The sequence below is a fragment of the Musca autumnalis genome, unplaced genomic scaffold (assembly GCF_047663935.1).
Source record: "Musca autumnalis isolate F117 unplaced genomic scaffold, ASM4766393v1 scaffold_1, whole genome shotgun sequence".
NCBI classification, from domain to species: Eukaryota; Metazoa; Arthropoda; class Insecta; order Diptera; family Muscidae; genus Musca; species Musca autumnalis.
This window is the reverse complement of record NW_027411644.1, coordinates 108,601,780-108,623,519: the sequence shown is the minus strand read 5'-3', so window position 1 is coordinate 108,623,519 and position 21,740 is coordinate 108,601,780. Positions and strand designations below refer to the sequence as shown.

At 37.3% G+C, this 21,740-nt stretch overlaps 3 protein-coding genes across 3 annotated transcripts in view; 1 reads left to right on the top strand and 2 right to left on the bottom strand.

Annotated features, from left to right (window-relative positions):
- Window positions 1–21,740, top strand: part of LOC141390747 (galectin-8-like) — a 47,459-nt gene that overhangs the window by 12,152 nt on the left and 13,567 nt on the right. The gene's annotated exons all lie outside the window — the stretch shown is intronic.
- Window positions 34–1,248, bottom strand: LOC141390745 (32 kDa beta-galactoside-binding lectin-like). Its single transcript, XM_073963692.1, has 3 exons — window positions 1,120–1,248; window positions 471–1,049; window positions 34–342 (listed from the first exon to the last, which is right to left on the bottom strand). The coding sequence occupies exons 1-3, from the start codon at window positions 1,212–1,214 to the stop codon at window positions 252–254; spliced, it is 765 nt and encodes a 254-aa protein (XP_073819793.1). The 5' UTR covers window positions 1,215–1,248; the 3' UTR covers window positions 34–251.
- On the bottom strand, window positions 17,428–18,547 carry LOC141398434 (32 kDa beta-galactoside-binding lectin-like). Its single transcript, XM_073975745.1, has 3 exons — window positions 18,427–18,547; window positions 17,766–18,365; window positions 17,428–17,704 (listed from the first exon to the last, which is right to left on the bottom strand). The coding sequence occupies exons 1-3, from the start codon at window positions 18,516–18,518 to the stop codon at window positions 17,428–17,430; spliced, it is 969 nt and encodes a 322-aa protein (XP_073831846.1). The 5' UTR covers window positions 18,519–18,547.

Genomic DNA, 21,740 nt, shown 5'->3' with positions numbered 1-21,740 from the left:
AAGAAGAAAGAATTTAAACAAATAAAGTTGGAATGGTTTACTTGATATTTATTTTTAATTATTTCAAACCTCCAACTGGGAATATTTTTCAAATCCAACACATGAAATATCCTCCATTTGAATATGATTCAATTCGGTAATTTTCACAGTTAGGTCATCTATTCCAAATATTTTCAAACCACCAATAAAACCTAAAACATCTGGTGTTCGGTAGGGGAAGCAAAATAATAATACACCATCCTTGGCAAGCTTCAATTCATTTTCTCCAAAGGCCAGGGCAACTTGAATGGTTGCGTAAAATCATCGAATGGAAAATCACCAAGCTGTTCCTCGTCATCAAAACTAGAACGAGAAAAGTGAGTTATGAAATTTCAAAGGCAATTGGGTCAATCTAGATAAGTGCAAGTTTTTTTAATTATTATTCCAAAAATCCAAAATTTCGCCACAAATATCAAATTTTTCTGACTCACCTAAAATGATCTCCATCTGGAATAGTCTTCGAATTCAGTATCACAGTTTTGTTCTGAAAATTAACCCTTAAATGTAATTCTTGTCTCTCTGGGTCATTGATATTTCGCAAATGGGCAATCAACGAACCATTTTCATTGCCATCCAACTCTGCTCCAACAATCATTACATGTCCAGCTTTAAATGACATCGGTACATCGCCACTAAAATGTAAACGTTCTTCAAATGATTGAATGGGTGGCCATACAAATGGAAAATATTTTCGATGATCCACCTGACGCACCAATTCCAAACCACCACCATCAATTTCCAGCTGAGTCAAAAGACTTAAACGCAGGCGATATTTATAGGAAATATCGAGCGTGTTATTAATGCTTATGTGGAATTTCTCATCAGCCATAACGATATAGATGCGGAATTCTTTTGTGAATTGTGACGTTTCAAAGGCCTTTGATTCCTCATCACACCATTCTCCGTTAATGTACTTTTTCAAGAGAATCATGTCTTTGAGGAAATTAACACAGATCTGGAGGCCAATATTGGAGTCTTCACCGTCGCCGGTCTTAAGTGTTATTTGAAATCTGAAATGGGTAGTAGTAATGGTCGTCATTGAATTTTGCAAAATGGTGATAGCATTATTTTCAACTTTACCTCTTAGCATCCTCCTTTGCTTTACCAGATATTTCCAAAACATGTCCAAATCGCAAATGCTCTGCAAAGTTACAGCGAAAAAATGTATCCGACATTGTTTTTTACAACGTGTTTTTAGCCTATCGCAAGCTGACTGATGAATAAGTGAAGAAAGTTTAAATGAGCTGCGTAAAAAAAACTTTTGCGGTGAGGGAATCTAATTTTAATTCGAAATCAAATTTAAATATGAAATAAAAATGAGAATGAATCACATGCAGTGTGAGAATAGGCTACATAAAAACATTGAGTACTCTAATATCCACGCTCACTGAATGAATGAGGTGACTGTCAATGGACTGGTTTTAATGGGTTCTTGATATGTACTATGGGGGCAGTGATGCTTTCCAAGACTATTGGAACCAAAGTCAGATAAAAACAACTAAGAACGGAGTTAAGTTTTGCCGGCATGAGCTTTTTATACCCTCCACCCCGAACTGTATGAGATTACTATGTTAAGGCTTATTCCTTGGAGGAATAACTGACTACCATCAGGTCAATATATATTGATCATTTTCTGCCCATTGAGATTCCAAAATACTAAATTTCATCCAGCCTTTGTATCCTCTGACAACACACTATACCAAATTATAGCAATCTCTGTTCAAAAAATCTCACAAAAAATCCCTCGAAATATATAAAATTGTGGAATACTGAATAAAATTGCGAGTAAGTTTTCCGTCTTCCGGGAACACAAAATTCCAATTAAAACCAATTCGATAAAATAATGTTACTAAAAACCTAAAAAATTGTTAAATCAGGTGGTACACTTATATGGGGTTTATACCAAAACATGGGTATATACTGTCTGACTTTTTCAAGGAATGTTTTGTAGTGCCGACACGCCGTTCGGCCTCGGCGATAAACAGTAGGTCCCATATCATTGAGCTAAAATGAATCGGGGTGCACTCATTGATATGAGAGAAGTCTCCCTTGTCCCGTATGGGATGTTGTGGAACAATGCCATATTTCAGTTATTCCGGTTGAATAATGCTGCTAAAAATTTCAAAATACCAACAATTTGGGGTACCGTTCTGTAGGGACAGTATCAAAAAATCGACCTGTACCTACAAAGTTCTGAAGGAAAGTTGTATACCCCCAGCGAAGACTAAATACCAAATTTTAACCATTTCAGTTGTATATTGAGGCCATAAACTTCAACCTTGAGGCCATAAACTTCAACCTTGAGGCCACAACCTTCACATTACCGAAAATAGGGAGGCTATGGGGGCTCTATGAAAACGTGGATCTATACTCATAACTCTCTATTGGAATGTTTTATACCCTCCATGGAAAACTAAATATCAAATTTCAGACATTTCGGCTGGATTATGATGCTGAAACCTTCAATATACCGAAAATCGGGAGCGGCCATTCTATGTGGGCTGCATGAAAACGTGGAATTATTCTTAAAAATTTCTGATGGCAAGTTTTATACCCCCAACGAAAGCTAATTGCCAAGTTTCAGACATTTCGTTTGTATATTGAGGCTACAACCTTAAAAATAATGAGAATTCTTCTCTTCTGATATGTTTTATACCCCCATTGAAGACCATATACCAAATTTCATCCATATCGGTTTTATAATGACGCAGAAACTTTCAAAATAACGAATGTCGGGATGTACCGTTCTATGGGGCTTCATATAGCCCGGGAACCTATAACGAAAATTTAAAAAATTTAAAAAAAATGCCGAATTTCGCTTGATATTGAGGCCGCACACATCAATATACCGAAAATTCTATGGGGGCTTTATGGTTGAATGTTGTATACCATCAACGAAGACTAATTGCGAATTTCAACCATTTCGTTTGGATATTGAGGCCAAAACCTTAAAAATACGGAAAATTGGAAGTTACCCTTCTAAGGGGGTTATGAAAACGTGAACCTGTACTCATAACTCTCTTCTGGTATAGTTTACGACACCATCGAATACTAAGTACCAGTTTCCATCCATTTCTGTTTGATAATGACGCTGAAACCTTGAAAATACCGAAAATCGGGAGGGACCATTGATGAACCTAAATGAATTTCTGTTGGAAAGTTTTGAACCCCCACCGAAAACTAAACACCAAAATTCAGCCATTTCGGTGCGATATTGAGGCCACAACCTTCAAAATACCAAAAATCGAGAGGTACCGTTCTATGGGGACTATATCAAAACGTAGACCGATATAACTTACACGGTGCTCTTGAATCAAATTTAAATGGAAGGTGCTTACACCTGGGAAGTTTTTGCGGAGTCTAAAACTACAATGTTCATAGATGATAAAAATCAAAAAACAAAAAAAATCGACGGGGCGCTTTTTAAATAAATCGCGATTCAAGTTGACATTTTTAGGGGTTGTTTAGGTTTTTGCGATTTTACTTGAAAACCGCAAGTCCTATCAAAATGCGAAAAAAGAAAATGTTGTAGCTAGCAAAGTTCTTTACAAGATTGACCTTAATGATATTTTGGTAGGTTTTAAAATTTTTGAGATATAGAAGTTGATATTGGGACAATTCAAATTAAACTCAATTCTGTATCGTCTCCTTATAAAACAATGTCATGACTGCAATTTCCCAACTTAAACTTATATATCTAAAAAAATGGTACAATCTAGGAAAAGTTACATAAGCCAGTCTTGTAGAGAATTTTCACAGCTATAAGATTTTCTCAGGTCCCATGCCGATAAGACTTGCCGTATTCAAGCAAAATCGCGAAACCCTAACAAAAAACCTAAAAATTTAAACTGAGCTTCTTTATCACAAAATGGTACAGCCTGAGAACAAATCATAAACGTCAATCCTGTAGAGAATTTTCACAGCTACAACATGTTCGTTAGCTCCATTTCGATTGGACTTGCGGTTTCCAAGCAAAATCGTGAAAACCTAAAAAAACACCTAAAAATGTGAATTTTTACCGCGATTTATTTAAAAATCCCTACAGCGATTTTTTCTTGTTTTTGGATTTTTCTCATCTATGAACATTGCTGTTTCAGAATTCACAAAAACTTGCCCTGTGTAAGCGGTTTTCATTAAAAGTTAGTAAAGGCGCACCCTTCATGACATTGTTTTATAAGGGGGCGATACAGTCAGTGCATTGTCGCAATTTGAACTTCAATATCTCAAAAATGGTAAAACCTACGAAAATACCGTAAAGGTCATTCCTGTGGAGAATTTTCATAGCTACAACATTCTCTTCAGTCCCATGTTGATAGGTCTTGCGCTTTCTAAGCAAAATCGTGAAAACCTAAACAACCCCTAAAAATGTCAACTTGAATCGCGATTTATTTAAAAAGCGCTCCGGCGATTTTTTTTGTTTTTTGATTTTTCTCATCTATGAACATTGTAGTTTCAGAATCAGCAAAAACTTCCCAGGTGTAAGCACCTTCCATTTAAATTTGATTCTAGAGCACCGTGCTTATTTTCAATACTAATCATAAATTAAAAAGCCCTATCTTAAATATTGTGAGCTGTATCTTGATTTTAACAGTACGACGGACGGAGAGACGGACATGGTTATATCGACTTAGAATTTTATGCCGATCAAGAACAGAACGAATATTTCAATGTGGTACAAACGGAATGACAAATTTAAGTATACTCTCCATATTATGGTGGAGAGTATAGAAAAGAAGATGCCTCGAAACATGCACTGAAACTATGGGAACGGCTCAATAATGATCTGGGTGAAGCTGAAAAGGCTAGCCAGCCCAAAAGAAATAGTAGCGGCAAACCAAGAAGCATAACAAGAGGTCAAGACTTTGACGGCAGAAGTAAGAAGATAAGGTGAAGCTTTTAAGAGTTCGGAGTGGCCCACTCTTCCAGATGAAAGGATACGATTTCTCTCAAATCAATAAATGCACGCCGATTCATATTGTCTCAATGGTATGGGACCTAATTTTAATCGCTAAGTCCGAACGGTGCGCCTTAAGACACCACTTGCACATAAGTTTGTCATGGCAGAAATACTCAGGAAATATTGCCTACATCACACTGAGGGGATTTGCCCCCAGCAGAGAATTTAAATGTTCTGGTCAGGAATTGAACCGCAGAGCCTCTGAGTGCAGGACGGAAGTGCATACCACTGCATCACGGTGTAGGCTTTGAAAGTTGTGTAGTTTATTTAAGATCGGATTTTCGTCATACTATTGAGGCTTTATAGTCCAGCTTTTCTCCAACGTCATCGTATGATTCGTCGGCGAAATGGGAGAAATACCAGCAGTATGCCTACCCAACAAATGCAACATCTTACACCACATGTTGTTGTTCAGCGCCCCCAAAATGTAAAGTCAGTCGTTGTAGACTTTATGAGTCGGAGGAACATCATGGTCACCGCGATCCAGAAAACAAAGCTCACCATCACCTTTAGCTTGCAATATTGCGACGGTTACAAAGTTTTCCAAAAATATCATATCTCGCTTGACTTTAGTGACCTATATGTACATGGAATGTAGCAGTAAAGTTGCGAAAAAACTAATAGCACCACCATGAATAACTGTGGAACAATGTTTTATGCAAATATGAGGCTTTATGTCTATGTTTGGAGGAAACAATTTTAATTTCGCAGTTGGATGTCCTCAGAAACTCGGAACAGATCCAAAACTATGTAGCAAAACCAATTAACAAGGATTTTTAAGCCGTAATTTCAGGGATCTGACTTTGTCGTTAGAGACTAAACCCTATACATGACAACAAAACTGTGAAGAGTTAACTTGTTTTCGTTGAAATCCTAGAAAATATGACTCTAATTTATAAGATAAGTTGACACTAGTTTGGTCCTTCCAAAAGAATATGAAAAACAATAATCTGGCTAATAATCTGGAGGAAAATCAAAGAAATTGCGGTATAGAAGTTATGTGGCCATTCTCTAGTGTTGTGCGTTGTTCCTAGACTATGACAAATCAAAAAAATGATCAGCTAAGGTCAATAAGGCAACTACAGCATCAAAACCAACGACCAAAAATCATATTGGGAAGTCCTTGGAGAAGAATCATCTTGGTTCTATACCTAGCCTATCGATAGACGATACTAACGCCGTCAACTGAAAGAAAAATCAGTGGGCAATTCGTTCTGTTGATGTACTTATATTCTTGAGTGACAAAGTGCCGATATGTGTCTACTTTCTATAATTTTAATAGAATTTTTATACCCTCCACCATAGGATGGGGGTATATTAAGTTTGTCACCACGTTTGTAACTACTCGAAATAATCATTGTAGTCCCCACAAACTATATATATTCTTGATCAGCGTGCAATTCTACATCGATATAGCCATGTCCGTCCGTCTGTTCGTCTGTGGAAATCACTCTAGCGTCCGAACGGATTGACCTAGGTGGATGAAATTTTGGGAAAATCTATTATATGTGCGTAGGACTTTTGGCTATGTAGGTCCACGCTTTCGTATAGCCCCCATACAAAATGACGAGTGACTAGGGTTTTGGTTTTTCCCGGATTTAATCATTCCCGGGAAACGGGAATTAAAAAATCGCCATTCCCGGGAATCCGGGATTTCCCGGGAAATTTTAAAATACGAGAGTGGACCAATATTTCCATGATTTTTATCTTCTCATAGTAACTTATATGAACTACAATATTTTCAAAGACTTGCGGGCTCAAAAATGGATGACACGTTTTCGCTCTATCGATTAAAAACGAAAAATATTGAAAAATGCACCCGGATTTTGCCCACACCGCCCATTTCCATTATTCAAAGCTAATGAAATCGCTCTATTCAAAGTGATTTGGCTCAAACAATGAAGTTATTGATGAGAAATTCCAATTTTATGGACCTCGAAAATCGTATGTTTTATTCTTATGCTTAAGATTGCTTGAAACAAGTAAAAAGTATCAGTCAGCTGTGCCGACTGAGATATACCTTCAGCCACGGAACTAAAGAAAAGAATCAAACACAATACTTCTAACGTTTCTAGGGACTTTTTGAGTTTTTGAACCAATTTCTTAGGAAGTTGGTTTTGTCCCGAAAAAATTTGTACCGTTTTAACTAGGGTCGCACACAAAACATGCTGCCAAACATTTAAAAGAGAGAGTGTGGGGATTTCTCCCTTTGACGGCTATCTTACGTACTACCCAATGTATTTGCTGAAAAAATTTCAAATCGACCCGAGAAGAGCTCTAAAACTTAACTTTTTCCGAATTTTGTGTGGAACCCGTTCTATGCCTGGAACTAATATTACCATTGGCAAAATTATGACCGTTTCGGCTAATCCCTTCAAGAGTTATCGTTCGCACCATTTTAGCGATAATTGTTGAAATTTTGTGGGGAAGGTACCGGAAGTAGAGGACCACCGATGTGGTCCATCTTCGAACTTAAAACTAAGTTTGAAAAAATCTCGAATGCCAAATTTTTGTCTTGATCGGTGGCTTCGTTCGAAAGTTATCGTGCGCACCAGCCAGCACGCCGGACCCCCTTTAGCCCAATGGGGTATAAAAATGGGACTTTAAACACTTTTGTAGATTAAAGTTATTTCCAAATACTTTGTAATTTATTGATTCTGTAAAATCTAATCGAATTCTGATTCTATGGTATAAAAGTGACGGGAATAGTTTATTCATTAATCCAAAATTAGTTGTGATAAATGTAAAAAGATATTTCCCGATTTCCCGGGAAAATTCCGTAACCAAAAAACCGAGAATTCCCGGGAATTCCCTGTGCGGGATTTCCCTACCCAAAACCCTACAAGTGACGCGTCGTCGTTTTAAGGAATTTTTAAGACATTTGTCCCATTTTACCACCGAATCGGTTGTAATTTGGTATTTTGTGTCTCCAGAGGCCAAAAAACATTCCTACCAAAGTTGGTTTATATAGGTCTACGTTTTGGTATTACCCCCATATAACGCCTCATATAAAGTACGCGTCATTTTAATATATTTTGAATGTATTAGTCCCATTTGACAACAGAATCGGTTGTAACTTTGTATTTTGCATTTCCAGAGGCTAAGAAATATTTCTACCATAAAATGTTTATATAGGTCCACGTTTTGATATAGCCCCCATAGGACGATATCTCCCGATTTTCGGTATTTTGAAGGTTTTGGCCTCATTATCACACCGATATGGCTGAAATTTGGTATTTAGTCTTCGTTTGGGGTAAAAAACTTTCCCCCAGAAATTCGTAGGTATAGGTCCACGCCATCATATAGCCCGCATAGAACCGTACCTTCCGATTTTCGGTATTTTGAAAGTTGTGGCCACATTAATGCACCGAAATGGCTGAAATTTGTGGTGGAGGGTATAAAAAGTTCGGCCCGACCGGTTGGTTGTGCTATTATTGTTTTCGCAGCTGTATATAGCGGATGAATCGTTACGTCCTGCGTTATATGCCTGAGTTCGTTTTTGGAAGGCAATAACCGCCTACTGCTAGGGGACTTCAGTGTTCACCATGCGCTGTGGCGTTTTCGGCCAAGGTAATGACCAGAGAGGTACAGAGCTTGTTTACGAAAACGGTATTGCAATCGACAATAAGTTGGTAATAGCTGATTAATATCAGAACCATTATTCGGATTATTCTTCTTTATGAATGGGCTAATTAAATCCGGATGTTTGTAAAAGTACTATTCGCCGATGTATGCATGCAGTAGAGTTGTATAGTTTATGAACGAACTAGTTCAATTGAACGATTCATTGAAAAGAGCGTATAAACTAGATCAGTGGATATAGTTCATTATAGTTCAATAACTCACTGAACTAGGATCAGTCGATGGCCGTACGATTAACGAACGATTCACAATCTAGTTCAGCATGTCATGAAACATGAATAAAGTGGCGCAGTCTTCTGTGTTAAGTGATGGCTTAGTAATGTAATGAGTTTTGTTGGTTTTGTTCAAAAACATAAAGAACATTTTTAATATAATCCAACATATGGAATCCATTACCTATCTATTCAATGTGAGTTGTTTTTGATAGAAAAAAAACAAATAAAAGAAACACACACACCAACCCATTTTTCGCCATGATAATTTCTACACACAACATAAGATTTTTGCAAGTCACCTAACTGAAATTCTAATTACAATTTTTTTTTCGAAGGACATTTTCTTAACTTAATGTAAACTAAATCTTTCTTTATGAATGGGATAAAAATATCTAATTGCTATATTTTGTTCTGGAGTAGTTTAATTATATTATTTTATTGTTTGTTGCTATTTTGGTGTATGTATGCGTTTTCACCAAGCGAACGATTAAGAGCAGGTGAACGATTCTGATCCGAATGATTGAACTGGATAGTGAACTAAGAAATAGATTACTGAAATAGTTCAGTTAAAAAGCTGAACTATTGAACTAGATCTTTAAAATGAACTAGATTGTACAACTCTAGTACGCAGTAAACATGGAAACGAATCAAACCTGCCCAAAAGCAATACCCTCAAATTCCAAGCACACCATACATACGTACATAACTACGCCGACTTTAACTAATTAAACATCTATCATCGCCAACTATTAAAATATATCTCACACCCCATTGGCAACATTACTCATTTTCCTGACCTTATACTGAACCTGCTGATATCCTAAAAATATGTATGTACATGAAATCTTTTGCTTACACTGTCCATCTGCTTAGGACAATCCATCTCTGACTGGGCCATTCAAGCTAACGAACGAACCAACAACCAACCGCCCACCATTTGTAGCTCTTAATTCGAGTAAAGACAGATTAATGCCCAACAAAGAACACAAGTGCCAAAGCATAAAACCGATGAATTTTCAGCTCAACCGCTAAGAACAAAATGTAACAAAGCTAAAGAGGCGATAATACCTCAAAACAAATGACTTGTCATTTCTCAATATTCGAAAATAGAAATGTATAGTCATGGATGGAATGCGGGTGAGTGACCGTTGTAAAAGAGATAAAATGGATAACAGTGTTATGGAAGTTAACCAAGATTGGTGGAGGAAAGTGCATGACTTAAAGAATATATAAGGAATATGGTATGTTTTTAAAAAGGTGAACAGACTTTTATTAAATAAATTTAGTGATTCGTTAAAAGAAAAGTAGGAATGGGAATTTCTTATGACTACCCGAAAAATATCCTTACAATGTGCGCCGAAAAAATATCCTTACACTGTGCGCCTCTTACTCAAGGAGCTGCAAAGCTTCGTCCCAGCATGTACTTTCACTTTTTTGATGAAATTTACCAGACTTACCAAAAACACAGTCAAACACACAAACAAAGCCATATGGATTTAACCATGACCATAATGATAATAATCATGACGGCTATCATTATTTTACTCGATATAAAGCTGCCGGCAACACTTGTCATCGCCCGTGGCTATCATTTGTCCTGCAAATGAATTGGCATTAACGTATTCGTTTTAAAATGATTAGTTGTTATATTTACAGGGCAATGCAATATTTGCTGACATTTGCAAAACATTAGTCGAGCTTCTCTACGGCAAATATTTTAGATGTCATAATTGACAGTATTCTTCGTCCAAGCTTTTCTATAATTCCTTAAATGCTGTAAGGTGGGAAGATGACATCCTTAATTCATGTCAATAGTTGATATCGGGAGCTCTATATGATGGAAACTATTTTGAAATCGATTCGAATTTGGATATATCTCCCATCTATGTATATTTGGGAGAGACGTATCGGGAGTAAAAAAATATAGGATAAACGTCTTTTTCGCAGGAGAAAGAGAGGAAATGGAAAAGGAATGAAGTCCGAAAGTTCTATCAAAGAGTGAAATATCAAACTGATGGCTTTGGTATAGGGACATATTCCTGTACAGACCATCAAGGTAACTTGGTAACAGCTTCAGATAGTGTATTCAGGATATGGAAAAAATCGGGAGGTACTTTTATATGGGGGCTAAACATGAACCTATGGTGACAATTTTTAAATGGTTTTATTTAGCTCACCCCGTTTGTTTTATTATTTATTCTTGGGTCAAATTTAGTAATTCAAATTTCACCCTCTTCCTGTCAACCGATTAATCTGTAATTTTGTATACACTTTGGATTTTGGTGACAATACTATTATGTTTATTCATTATCATTATAAATTCAAGATGGCCGCCGCTACACAATGGCGGATAACGTAGGTTTTATCAATCCCATCAATATGGGTATCAAATGAAAGGGCTCAACAAGCAGAATACAATATACTATAAAAAATTGAAATCCAAGATGGCGGCCGCTACAAAATGGCGGATAACGTAGGTTTTATCAATCCCATCAATATGGGTATCAATGGTTTTATTTAGCTCACCCCGTTTGTTTTATTATTTATTCTTGGGTCAAATTTAGTAATTCAAATTTCACCCTCTTCCTGTCAACCGATTAATCTGAAATTTTGTATACACTTTGGATTTTGGTGACAATACAATTATGTTTATTCATTATCATTATAAATTCAAGATGGCCGCCGCTACAAAATGGCGGATAACGTAGGTTTTATCAATCCCATCAATATGGGTATCAAATGAAAGGGCTCAACAAGCAGAACACAATATACTATAAAAATTGAAATCCAAGATGGCGGCCGCTACAAAATGGCGGATAACGTAGGTTTTATCAATCCCATCAATATGGGTACCAAATGAAAGGGCTCAACAAGCAGAATACAATATACTATAAAAAATTTAAATCCAAGATGGCGGCCGCTACAAAATGGCGGATAAAGTAGGTTTTATCAATCCCATCAATATGGTTATCAAATGAAAGGGCTCAACAAGCAGAATACAATATACTATAAAAAATTTAAATCCAAGATGGCGGCCGCTACAAAATGGCGGATAACGTAGGTTTTATCAATCCCATCAATATGGGTGTCAAATGAAAGTGCTCAACCAGTAGAATACAATGTACTATATAAAGTTAAAATCTAAGATGGCGGCCTCTACAAAATGGCGTATAACTTAGGTTTTATCAATCCCATCAATATGGGTATCAAATGAAAGGGCTCAACAAGCAGAACACAATATACTATAAAAATTGAAATCCAAGATGGCGGCCGCTACAAAATGGCGGATAACGTAGGTTTTATCAATCCCATCAATATAGGTACCAAATGAAAGGTTGTTGAGCCCTTGTGTTAATCTGTAATTTTGTATACACTTTGGATTTTGGTGACAATACTATTATGTTTATTCATTATCATTATAAATTCGAGATGGCCGCCGCTACACAATGGCGGATAACGTAGGTTTTATCAATCCCATCAATATGGGTATCAAATGAAAGGGCTCAACAAGCAGAATACAATATACTATAAAAAATTGAAATCCAAGATGGCGGCCTCTACATAATGGCGGATAAAGTAGGTTTTATCAATCCCATCAATATGGGTATCAAATGAAAGTGCTCAACCAGTAGAATACAATGTACTATATAAAATTAAAATCCAAGATGGCGGCCTCTACAAAATGGCGGATAACTTAGGTTTTATCAATCCCATCAACATGGGTATCAAATGAAAGGTCTCTACAAGTAGAATACAATTTACTATGCAAAATTGAAATCTAAGATGGCCGCCTCTACCAAATGGCTGATAACAATTTTTTATCAATCCCACTAATATGAGTATCAAATAAAAGGGCTTGACAAGAAGAATACAGTGCACTATACAACTTCAATACTTAATATGGGCGCAGCCACTAAATGGCGTATAATTAAGATTTAAATTTAGAATTGAATCTGTAATTTAGGTATCTGATTAATCCAGCCTGAATCCACCACCCAAGTCAAGATTTTTTATAGTGTTGAGGACTGTGTGGCGTTAGGGTGGCTAAAAATGATACGTCGTTAGCGGTACACCACCCAAGTTAAGGTAAAAGGTTAAAACGCGCCGAGAACTGTATGGCATTAGGGTGGATAAAAATGATATGTCGTTAGCGTTTTCCCCTCAAGACTCAGGCGCATCTTGTTGTACATAGCCTTGCCCCTTTATTGGACCTCTGGGGGGTCGACCGTTTAAATGTCCATTACTCGTGGGAACAAAATGGTAAAAAATATATCGTCTGCTCCGTCGGAAAAGGTCGTAAGTCCACTTTTTTTGGAAATCGCGTTTTTGCTACAGGATGATAGTACACGTCAAAACACGTCGTATGATACAAAGAAAATGGTAGTATGTCGCGTTTTTCTATATGTTTTGCCATTGTCGGAAAAGGTCGTAAGTCCACAAAACGTGCAAATTTGAGTACGAAAAGGTCGTAAGTCCAAAGGAAAATGTATACTTTAAAATAATACTACAGCTAATGTAGTTCTGGTATAATGTTTAACGTCATCCATGGTTGGGGTACAATGTAAAGAACTAGCCTACACCTTTGGATGATAATCGGATGATATTTGGCGGAGCCTTTGGACCAAACTTTTGAACAAAAATGTGATAATTTCTATATTGCAACGAAAATTCACATTTGAAATCTATTTTCCCCTATAAGTGAACTGATTATGAAAGATGGACTTCCGGCCTTTTCATTGATACAAATTGGGATGCTGTATGTGTTTAAATACCTCATATATTGACACATAACGAGATTAGTTTGTATTCTGAATTGAATAACATGCAATGTAATACCTTCTAACGGACGGGTAAGTGCAATGTTTATATTATTAAATGATTATAAAATAATAATTGAATGAAATGTTATTAAACTAAGAAGACATCATGGTTTTTGCTAACAAAGAGCAGTATAAATTTGGAATGGAATTGGACCATGGTGTCATGGATCTAGTTTCCTATTTTCACGGTGATTCTGAAAGCTCTGATGATAAACTTCATAATCCCAGGAAGACATTACATGCTGAAGATTCTACATGGTTTGCAGACAAAAACAAAAAACCTCAAACGAAGAATAAATACCAAATTTCAGCCATTTCTGAGAAATATTGAGGCCACATCTTCAAAATACCGGAAATCGGGAGGTACCGTTTTATGGGGGCTATATGAAGGCGTCAATACCAAACATCCTAGAAGTAATAGAAACTTCTATACCAAATCACGAAGATCTATCTTTAAAATTGCGAGCTGTATCTTAATTTCAAAAGACGGACAGACGGTCATAGTTATACCGACTTAGAATTTTACTCTGATCAATAATATATATAATTTATAGGGTCTCCGCTGAATATATCAATATGTAACAAACTGAATGACAAATTTAATTATAACCTCCATATTATGGGGGGTATACCTGATGACTTGACTTAAAATGTATCTTATATACCTCGTGAAACTATAGCTATCAATATATTGCCTTCTAATCTAAACCCTTGCTTTCCAATATGACCAAAGCTTCGTTATGCATAACATCTGGTATTTCCATTGATTTGTAACATATTTAAGAAAGTGGGGGTGGTCGGGTCTTATTGCTAAAATATATAGCCAGGGGAAACGGAATCATTCGTAAGATTTATATATGTATATAGCGCATTTAAAGAATAGGGCACAGGTGTAACCCGCTCCTTCGAAATTCAACAAACTACTTCCACCAAGGGACATCTCTGTGCATAATCTGAAAATTACATGGAATAAGTATAATAAGGACAGCTACAAAGTCAGGCAAAACATGGGTGTTTGGTCCATTTCACACCTTTCCATCATAACCAACATCTAATGGGGTCAATTCTGGTCGGAACCCACATAATTTCGTGACGATCGGTCCAAAATTGAGGCCTATAGTTTTATTACAATTGTTAATGGATGGACGGACACACTTAGCTAGATCGCTTTATCTCGTCGAGATATGAAAAAATGGCAAGGGGAGGGGGTCTACGACGAATACTTCGCGAATATTGGACAAAACAAACTTATAATACCATTTCCACATTGTTTTGTAAAGCATATATATTTTATTTTAAAAACGTCCGTAAATTGTAGGAAAAGGTCGTAAGTCCCAACAAAAATACAAAACTGTACAAGGAAAAGGTCGTAAGTCCAAAGACATCCAATTATCTCCCAATCGCGATGGAACTTTATCAAACAAAGTACAGGTATTGAAGCGGAATAAATAAACGAAAAATACTGCCTTTACCACCATAATGAAATCTTTAATACAGAAAGCGCTGGAATGTTTTTTCTTCCTCCTGAAAAATTTATTGAGAGGGACTTACGACCTTTTCCGACGGAGCAGACGATATATAAAATACAAACACAAATAAAACAGAAACTGCAACACAACGTAAACGAAGGCTTCAAAAAGCGAAAGATAAGTATAAAGCAAAACGAAGGTGATAGAAATAGTCGATTACAGAAACGACGGGAACAATTAGCGTCAAAAACACCTGAGCAATATGAGGCCAGGTTAAAAAAGCAACGTCAGCGATATACACAAATGACGGCGTCAGAAACGCCTGAAGAATATGAAGCCAGGTTAACAAAGCAACGTGAGCGATACACACAGATGATAGCGTCAGAAACGCCTGAAGAATATGAAGCCAGGTTAACAAAACAACGGGAGCGATACACACAGATGTGTGTTGCCTTTATCATGGGCTTCTACAATACATAAAATGCAGGCCAGCACTGTGGATCACGCAGTCGTATACTTAGGTGTGAAACTGTTTGAAGAAGGTCAAGCCTACGTGGCTCTTAATAGAGTAAGATCTTTGCAGGGACTACGTATAGAGGAGTTGGACTGCAATAAACTAACGGGCAAGAAACCTTGCAATAATGAAGCACTAAATGAATTAAACAGAATGCGAAATAAAAACTAAAAACTAGAAAATAAAAATAGGTAAAAAAACTTTTTAAGTTAAACGGTTTTATGTTAAACATACATTGCAATGTTTAAGATTAATGTACTAAAAACCAAAAAATAATAAAATAGATACAGTCGTGGGAATTATAAACATATGCATAGACTAGACTAAAATAAAACCGTGGGGCACGTCAATTGTCTACAATCGTTGATTAAAATGTTTGTTTTGTAATGTTACACTATAATTAGGCAGTTGTTCAACCGACAACGATGGACGTGTGATAAGTAGGGCTAGAATGTGGGAACAAGCTAGCAAGCTCGATTATAAGCGAGTTTTAGGGTTTCATAGTGGTGAGCGAGTAGTACTTTGTAGATTAAAGACAAACTACGAGCAGTGAAACGATTCCTCGCCAGCCAGCAGTGTGAATGTCCAACGATAAACTAGTTGAAACATCTCTTTTATTTACATGGAGTGTATAACTATTGGAATTTCCATGAGCAAGAAAATAGTAAGTAATTTCCTCACCGTCTGCGGGCCAACTGCCTAACGACGAATTAAACGATTCTTCTATCGCACATTAAGTCGATAATTTGTAGTCAATTGACGTGCCCCACGGTTTTATTTTAGTCTAGTCTATGCATATGTTTATAATTCCCACGACTGTATCTATTTTATTATTTTTTGGTTTTTAGTACATTAATCTTAAACATTGCAAAGTATGTTTAACATAAAACCGTTTAACTTAAAAAGTTTTTTTACCTATTTTTTTGGTGATCAAGTTTTGTGACTGCAGGGAAATGTCAAATTACGGGTAGTTCAGTAAAGTAATGTAGCTAAAACCTTCAAAATTCCGAAATCGGGAGATACCGTTATACCAAAACACCTAGGACCTGGCTTGACAAATTTTATCGAAAAGGTCTTTTGACCACTGGTAACCTCAAATGACAAATTATACCTAGTTGGGTTACAACCTGTAGCTAAAATCCTTAAAATACCGAAAATCGGCAGGTACCATTATATACCGAAGAAGTTTTGTGACCACTGGGAACCTCAAATTTTAAATAACGGATAGATCCACCAAAAAACTTAGCTAAAACCCACAAAATACCAAAAATCGGAGGGGGGCTATACAATGTGATTAAAACAGACGGAAATGTCTAGATCGACTCAGAATTTTATTCTGATCATATGGTCGTAAATGATTATTTTAATGCGTTGCAAATGAAAAAAAGAAACTTAATATACCCTCCATACTATGGTAGAGGGTATAATAAGGCAGCAGGAGCCAATGGCTTACCTGTCGAACAGTTCAACACCGGAAAATATAGCTCCATACATGGAGTAAATAAGGGTTTCGGTGCAATGCATACAGCCATGACTATTCCGGCTGTGGTTGAAAGAATTTCTGGCATTACTTGCCATCGATTAAAAAATTGTTGGTGCTTCATGTATAACCTTTCCGTTATATACCGATATCCCTGCGAGTACCTTAGAATTCTTCGATCGTTTCTAAATTTTTATATCTCGTTTGTGTTCCACACAATGTTATGTCAGCTTTAAAATTATTAATTAAACTCCTTGAACATTTTTCTTATAGGTATTTATTTGTGTAAGTTTAGCACTTCACAGAATACTTTTCAAAGCCTTCACATTCGGGATGATCGCACAATAAATGGTCTATAGCAAGCACACGAAGAATCATACCCTTCTGTCCTTCAATTTTCATTCCCATTAAAAAGGGTAAAATTTTCTCTGAACGAAATTTATAATTAAAAAGAAATACACCATCTTTGGCCATTTTTAGGTAAGTGTCCGTAAATGCCAATGCCAATCTGAAAGGTTTAGATTCTCTATCAAAGGGAAAACTTCCTCTTCTTTCTTCGTAACTCCATCTAAATTGAAAATCATAACATTTTATCAAAATTGATATTCTTATTTGAAACTTCTACTTACTCTGTCATGTCGGGATTTTTTTCAGGATTCTTTGTGGGCAATTTGGAATTTCGTACAATTGTCATTTCATTGAATCTCACATTGATATGGATTTCAATGCGTTTAAAATTCTCGGAATTGCGAAAATCTATTCTAAACCAACCATTCATGTTGCCTAATAATTTCATGGTCACCACCATAACATTTCCGGGTTGCCATCGGCATGGTATGTCATGACTGAAATGCAATCTATTGTCTTCCGCGATTTGAACCGGTGGCCATCTTTCACTGAAATATTTACGATGATCAAGCTGTTTAAGTGTCATCAGATTTCCATCAAGTCTAATATGACTGATTTTTGTCAGTGGGGCTTTGTAGGCAACAAATGAAAACGGTTTGTCATTGATTGCCACATAAAACTTATTCTCATCGACAGCTATTGTTATGTGGAAATTCTGACAAAATTTTTCCGTTTCATATTCCTCACTGTCCACATCCCACCACTGGCCATCAAATCGTTTTAATATAATTTCTCTATTCCTAACATCCACCTGCATATGGAACGGTATATCGAATGTTTCTGTTCCAGTGCATTTTCCCATTGTCAATGAAATGCAGAACCTGAAAGGGAAACATTTTTTATCTTGAAAAAATAAGTGTTTTATAATTTCCAAAAACTTGCCATGATTCTTCACTTTTTGCTTTGCCACCAATCTGCAGGAGATGACCAAAGGTCAAATTTTCTATGAGTTTCCCCTGAAATAATACGGACATGCTATAATACAATACGTTTGCTTGGCGGCTAAATAATATTATTTGTGAGATTTTTTTCTGCTACTTAACTATTGAAGGTATGCATATTCTAAGCGTTTGGTCTCATTTGTAAACCAAAAACCACATTCATTTTTAATATTTCATAAATGTATTTATTTTTATACACATATTTATATCGACAAAGAAATGCCATGACTTGTAACAGTCGCATGTAACGTTTTTAAATGTTTCAAGAGATTAATAAGTAATTTCTGTTGGCAGCAATGACGAACAGAATAATGCACACGATTGCTGAGTTAATGAAGATTGGACGTGACAACATTCTGTTAAACTCCAAGACCATCTAACGAAGTACTTAGTTGGCCCGTTACAGTTTTTCGATCTCGTCTTCCACTTGTTTGCTCCATCGCCAAGGCTTCGATTCCAATTCTTCCAATTCTGTGGACCGTATTTATACGTCTTTTAAGCGGCTTTATCATCGGTCATTCTTATGACATGACCTAGCCAACGCAATCGTTGTATCTCGATACGTTTAACTATACAGATGTCGTTGTATATCAGATATAGTTCGTGGTTTATACGACGTCGATATTCACAATACTGGCCCGTAGATCTTTCGAAGAATTTTCTCTCAAACCCACCAAGCACTGCCTTATCTGCTTGCGCAAGTACCCAGACTTCGCAAGTACCCAGACTTCGGATCAGTATCAGTGTTTTGTAAATTGTTATCTTTGTTTGACGAGATGTGGCTTTGTTTTTAAGTTGCTGATTTAAATCAAAGTAGAATCTGTTGGCCAATACTATTCTTCTTCTTATTTCACAACTGATGGTGTTCGTTGTGTTTTTTGTGGCGGTGCCGTGGTAGACAAAGTCTTTAAATACCTCAAAATTATATGGACCCACTTCCACAGTTGGTCCGAGTTCTACACACAGAAAAATATATGCTAGAAATATGTGACGTATGGGTGCCGTAGGGGATGGAAGATACCAAGGAACGGTCCTGACCGGTTTTAACATGGCAAAGCCCAGGATTTATCTTGGTCCCTCTTTCATCTCAAGTGGACACTGACCTCCCCGTGGTGTCACCTGGGGAACTGCCTTTAACACCCGTTAAAGGTAGTGACCTAACATGTGCCGCGCGTTCACCCATAAGAACGGTAAAAAAATTGGGTTTGGGCGTCGGGTTAGTAACCCTCCCCTAGAAAAAAACAGCCTACTATGAAAAAACGAAAGAAAAGAAAAACAAACCCCTCTAAAGTTGACGAACCCCGCAAACGTTTTAAGGACCATGATCTGCGAATCTGCACCTGGAATGTTCGCACTCTTTATAGAGAAGGTGCAGTCTTCGCATTGGCAGACGTACTTGGAAAGTACAAAGCCGATATTACTGCCATACAGGAAATACGATGGACTGGGAAAGATGTCACAACAACACCTAAAGGAGACGCACTGTATTATAGCTGCCATGACACAAAGCATGAGTTTGGTTGCGGTTTTGTAGTTGGTCGGAGGTTAAAACATCTGGTCTCCAGCTTCACCCCAGTGAATGAAAGACTTGCTACAATTCGATTTAAAGCAAAATTCTTCAACATCAGCTTTATCTGCGCTCATGCCCCAACCGAAGACAAGGACGAACAGACCAAAGATATATTCTACGAGAGCTTAGAAGAAACATATGACCGTTGTCCTGCCCATGTCATTACAATTGTTCTAGGCGATTTTAATGCCAAAATTGGAAAGGAGAATATCTTTGGACAAACAGTCGGGAAATTCAGTCTACATAGTGAAACATCAGACAATGGAATGAGGCTGATAGACTTCGCAGCGGCAAAAAACATGGTAGTTAGCAGTACCAGATTTAAGCATATCGATATTCATAAGGGCACTTGGCTGTCTCCAGACCAAAGAACAATAAATCAAATTGATCACGTTGTGATAGATGGAAGACATTCATCGAGCGTGTTGGATGTACGATCGTTCCGAGGAGCAAACATAGATTCGGACCATTACCTCGTTGCAGCAAAGGTACGTACCCGTCTAAACGTTGCAAATAAAGCACGGACAGACACAACACGAAAGTTGGACATCGCCAAGCTGCAAACACAACAGATAGCCACAGCATATTCCACTCAACTGACCCAGTTGCTTAATGATAGCGCTTCTCGTCCCGATAACATATCAGCACAATGGCAAAATATTGCCCACTCCATGCAAACAGCCGCAAAATCAGTACTTGGATACCAGAGACCTCCACCAAAGAATCCGTGGTATGACCAGGAGTGCCGTGCTGCTACCGAAGAAAAAAATGCGGCATATAGGGCTACTTTACAATCAGTAGCAACGCGTAGCGCACGAGAGAGGTATCGGGAGAAAAGGAGAGAGGAGAAACGTCTTTTCCGCAGGAAAAAGAGAGAAATGGAAAAGAGGGAGTGTGAACAAATGGAGATGTACAGGAGACAGAACGAAGTCCGAAAATTCTACCAAAGAGTGAAGCATCAAACTGATGGCTTTGGTACAGGAATATCCTCCTGTAGAGATCAACAAGGTAATTTGGTAACTGATACAGATAGTGTGCTCAGGATATGGAAAGAACATTTTTCCAAACTGTTGGTATCCGATAGCAGTGAAGACGGCGAAGATACCACAGATCCAATCCCAGATGATGGTATTGAATGTATACCGCCCAGCCAAGATGAGGTAAGGACAGCAATAAACCGGCTGAAGAATAATAAGGCGGCAGGAGCAGATGGCCTACCAGCCGAGCTGTTCAAAACCGGAGGCGACACGCTGATAAGGTGTATGCATCAGCTAGTTAGCACCATCTGGCAGGAAGAACGCGTACCCGACGATTGGAACGTGAGCATCCCAGTCCACAAGAAGGGTGATAAGACTGTGTGCTCCAATTATAGGGGCATAAGTCTGCTCCCTATTGCATATAAGATAGTATCTGGCATATTGTGTGAGAGACTAAAGCCTATGATCAATGAAATTATTGGACCCTATCAGTGCGGCTTTAGACCTGGCAAATCCACCATTGACCAGATATTTACCTTGAGACAAATCCTGGAAAAGACCCAAGAAATGCAGATCGACACCTTCCATCTTTTCGTCGATTATAAAGCAGCATTCGACAGCCCTATACGTTCAAAGGTGTTCCAAGCCATGTCTGATTTTGGTATTCCTGCAAAGCTCATTCGACTTTGTAGAATGACATTAACTGAG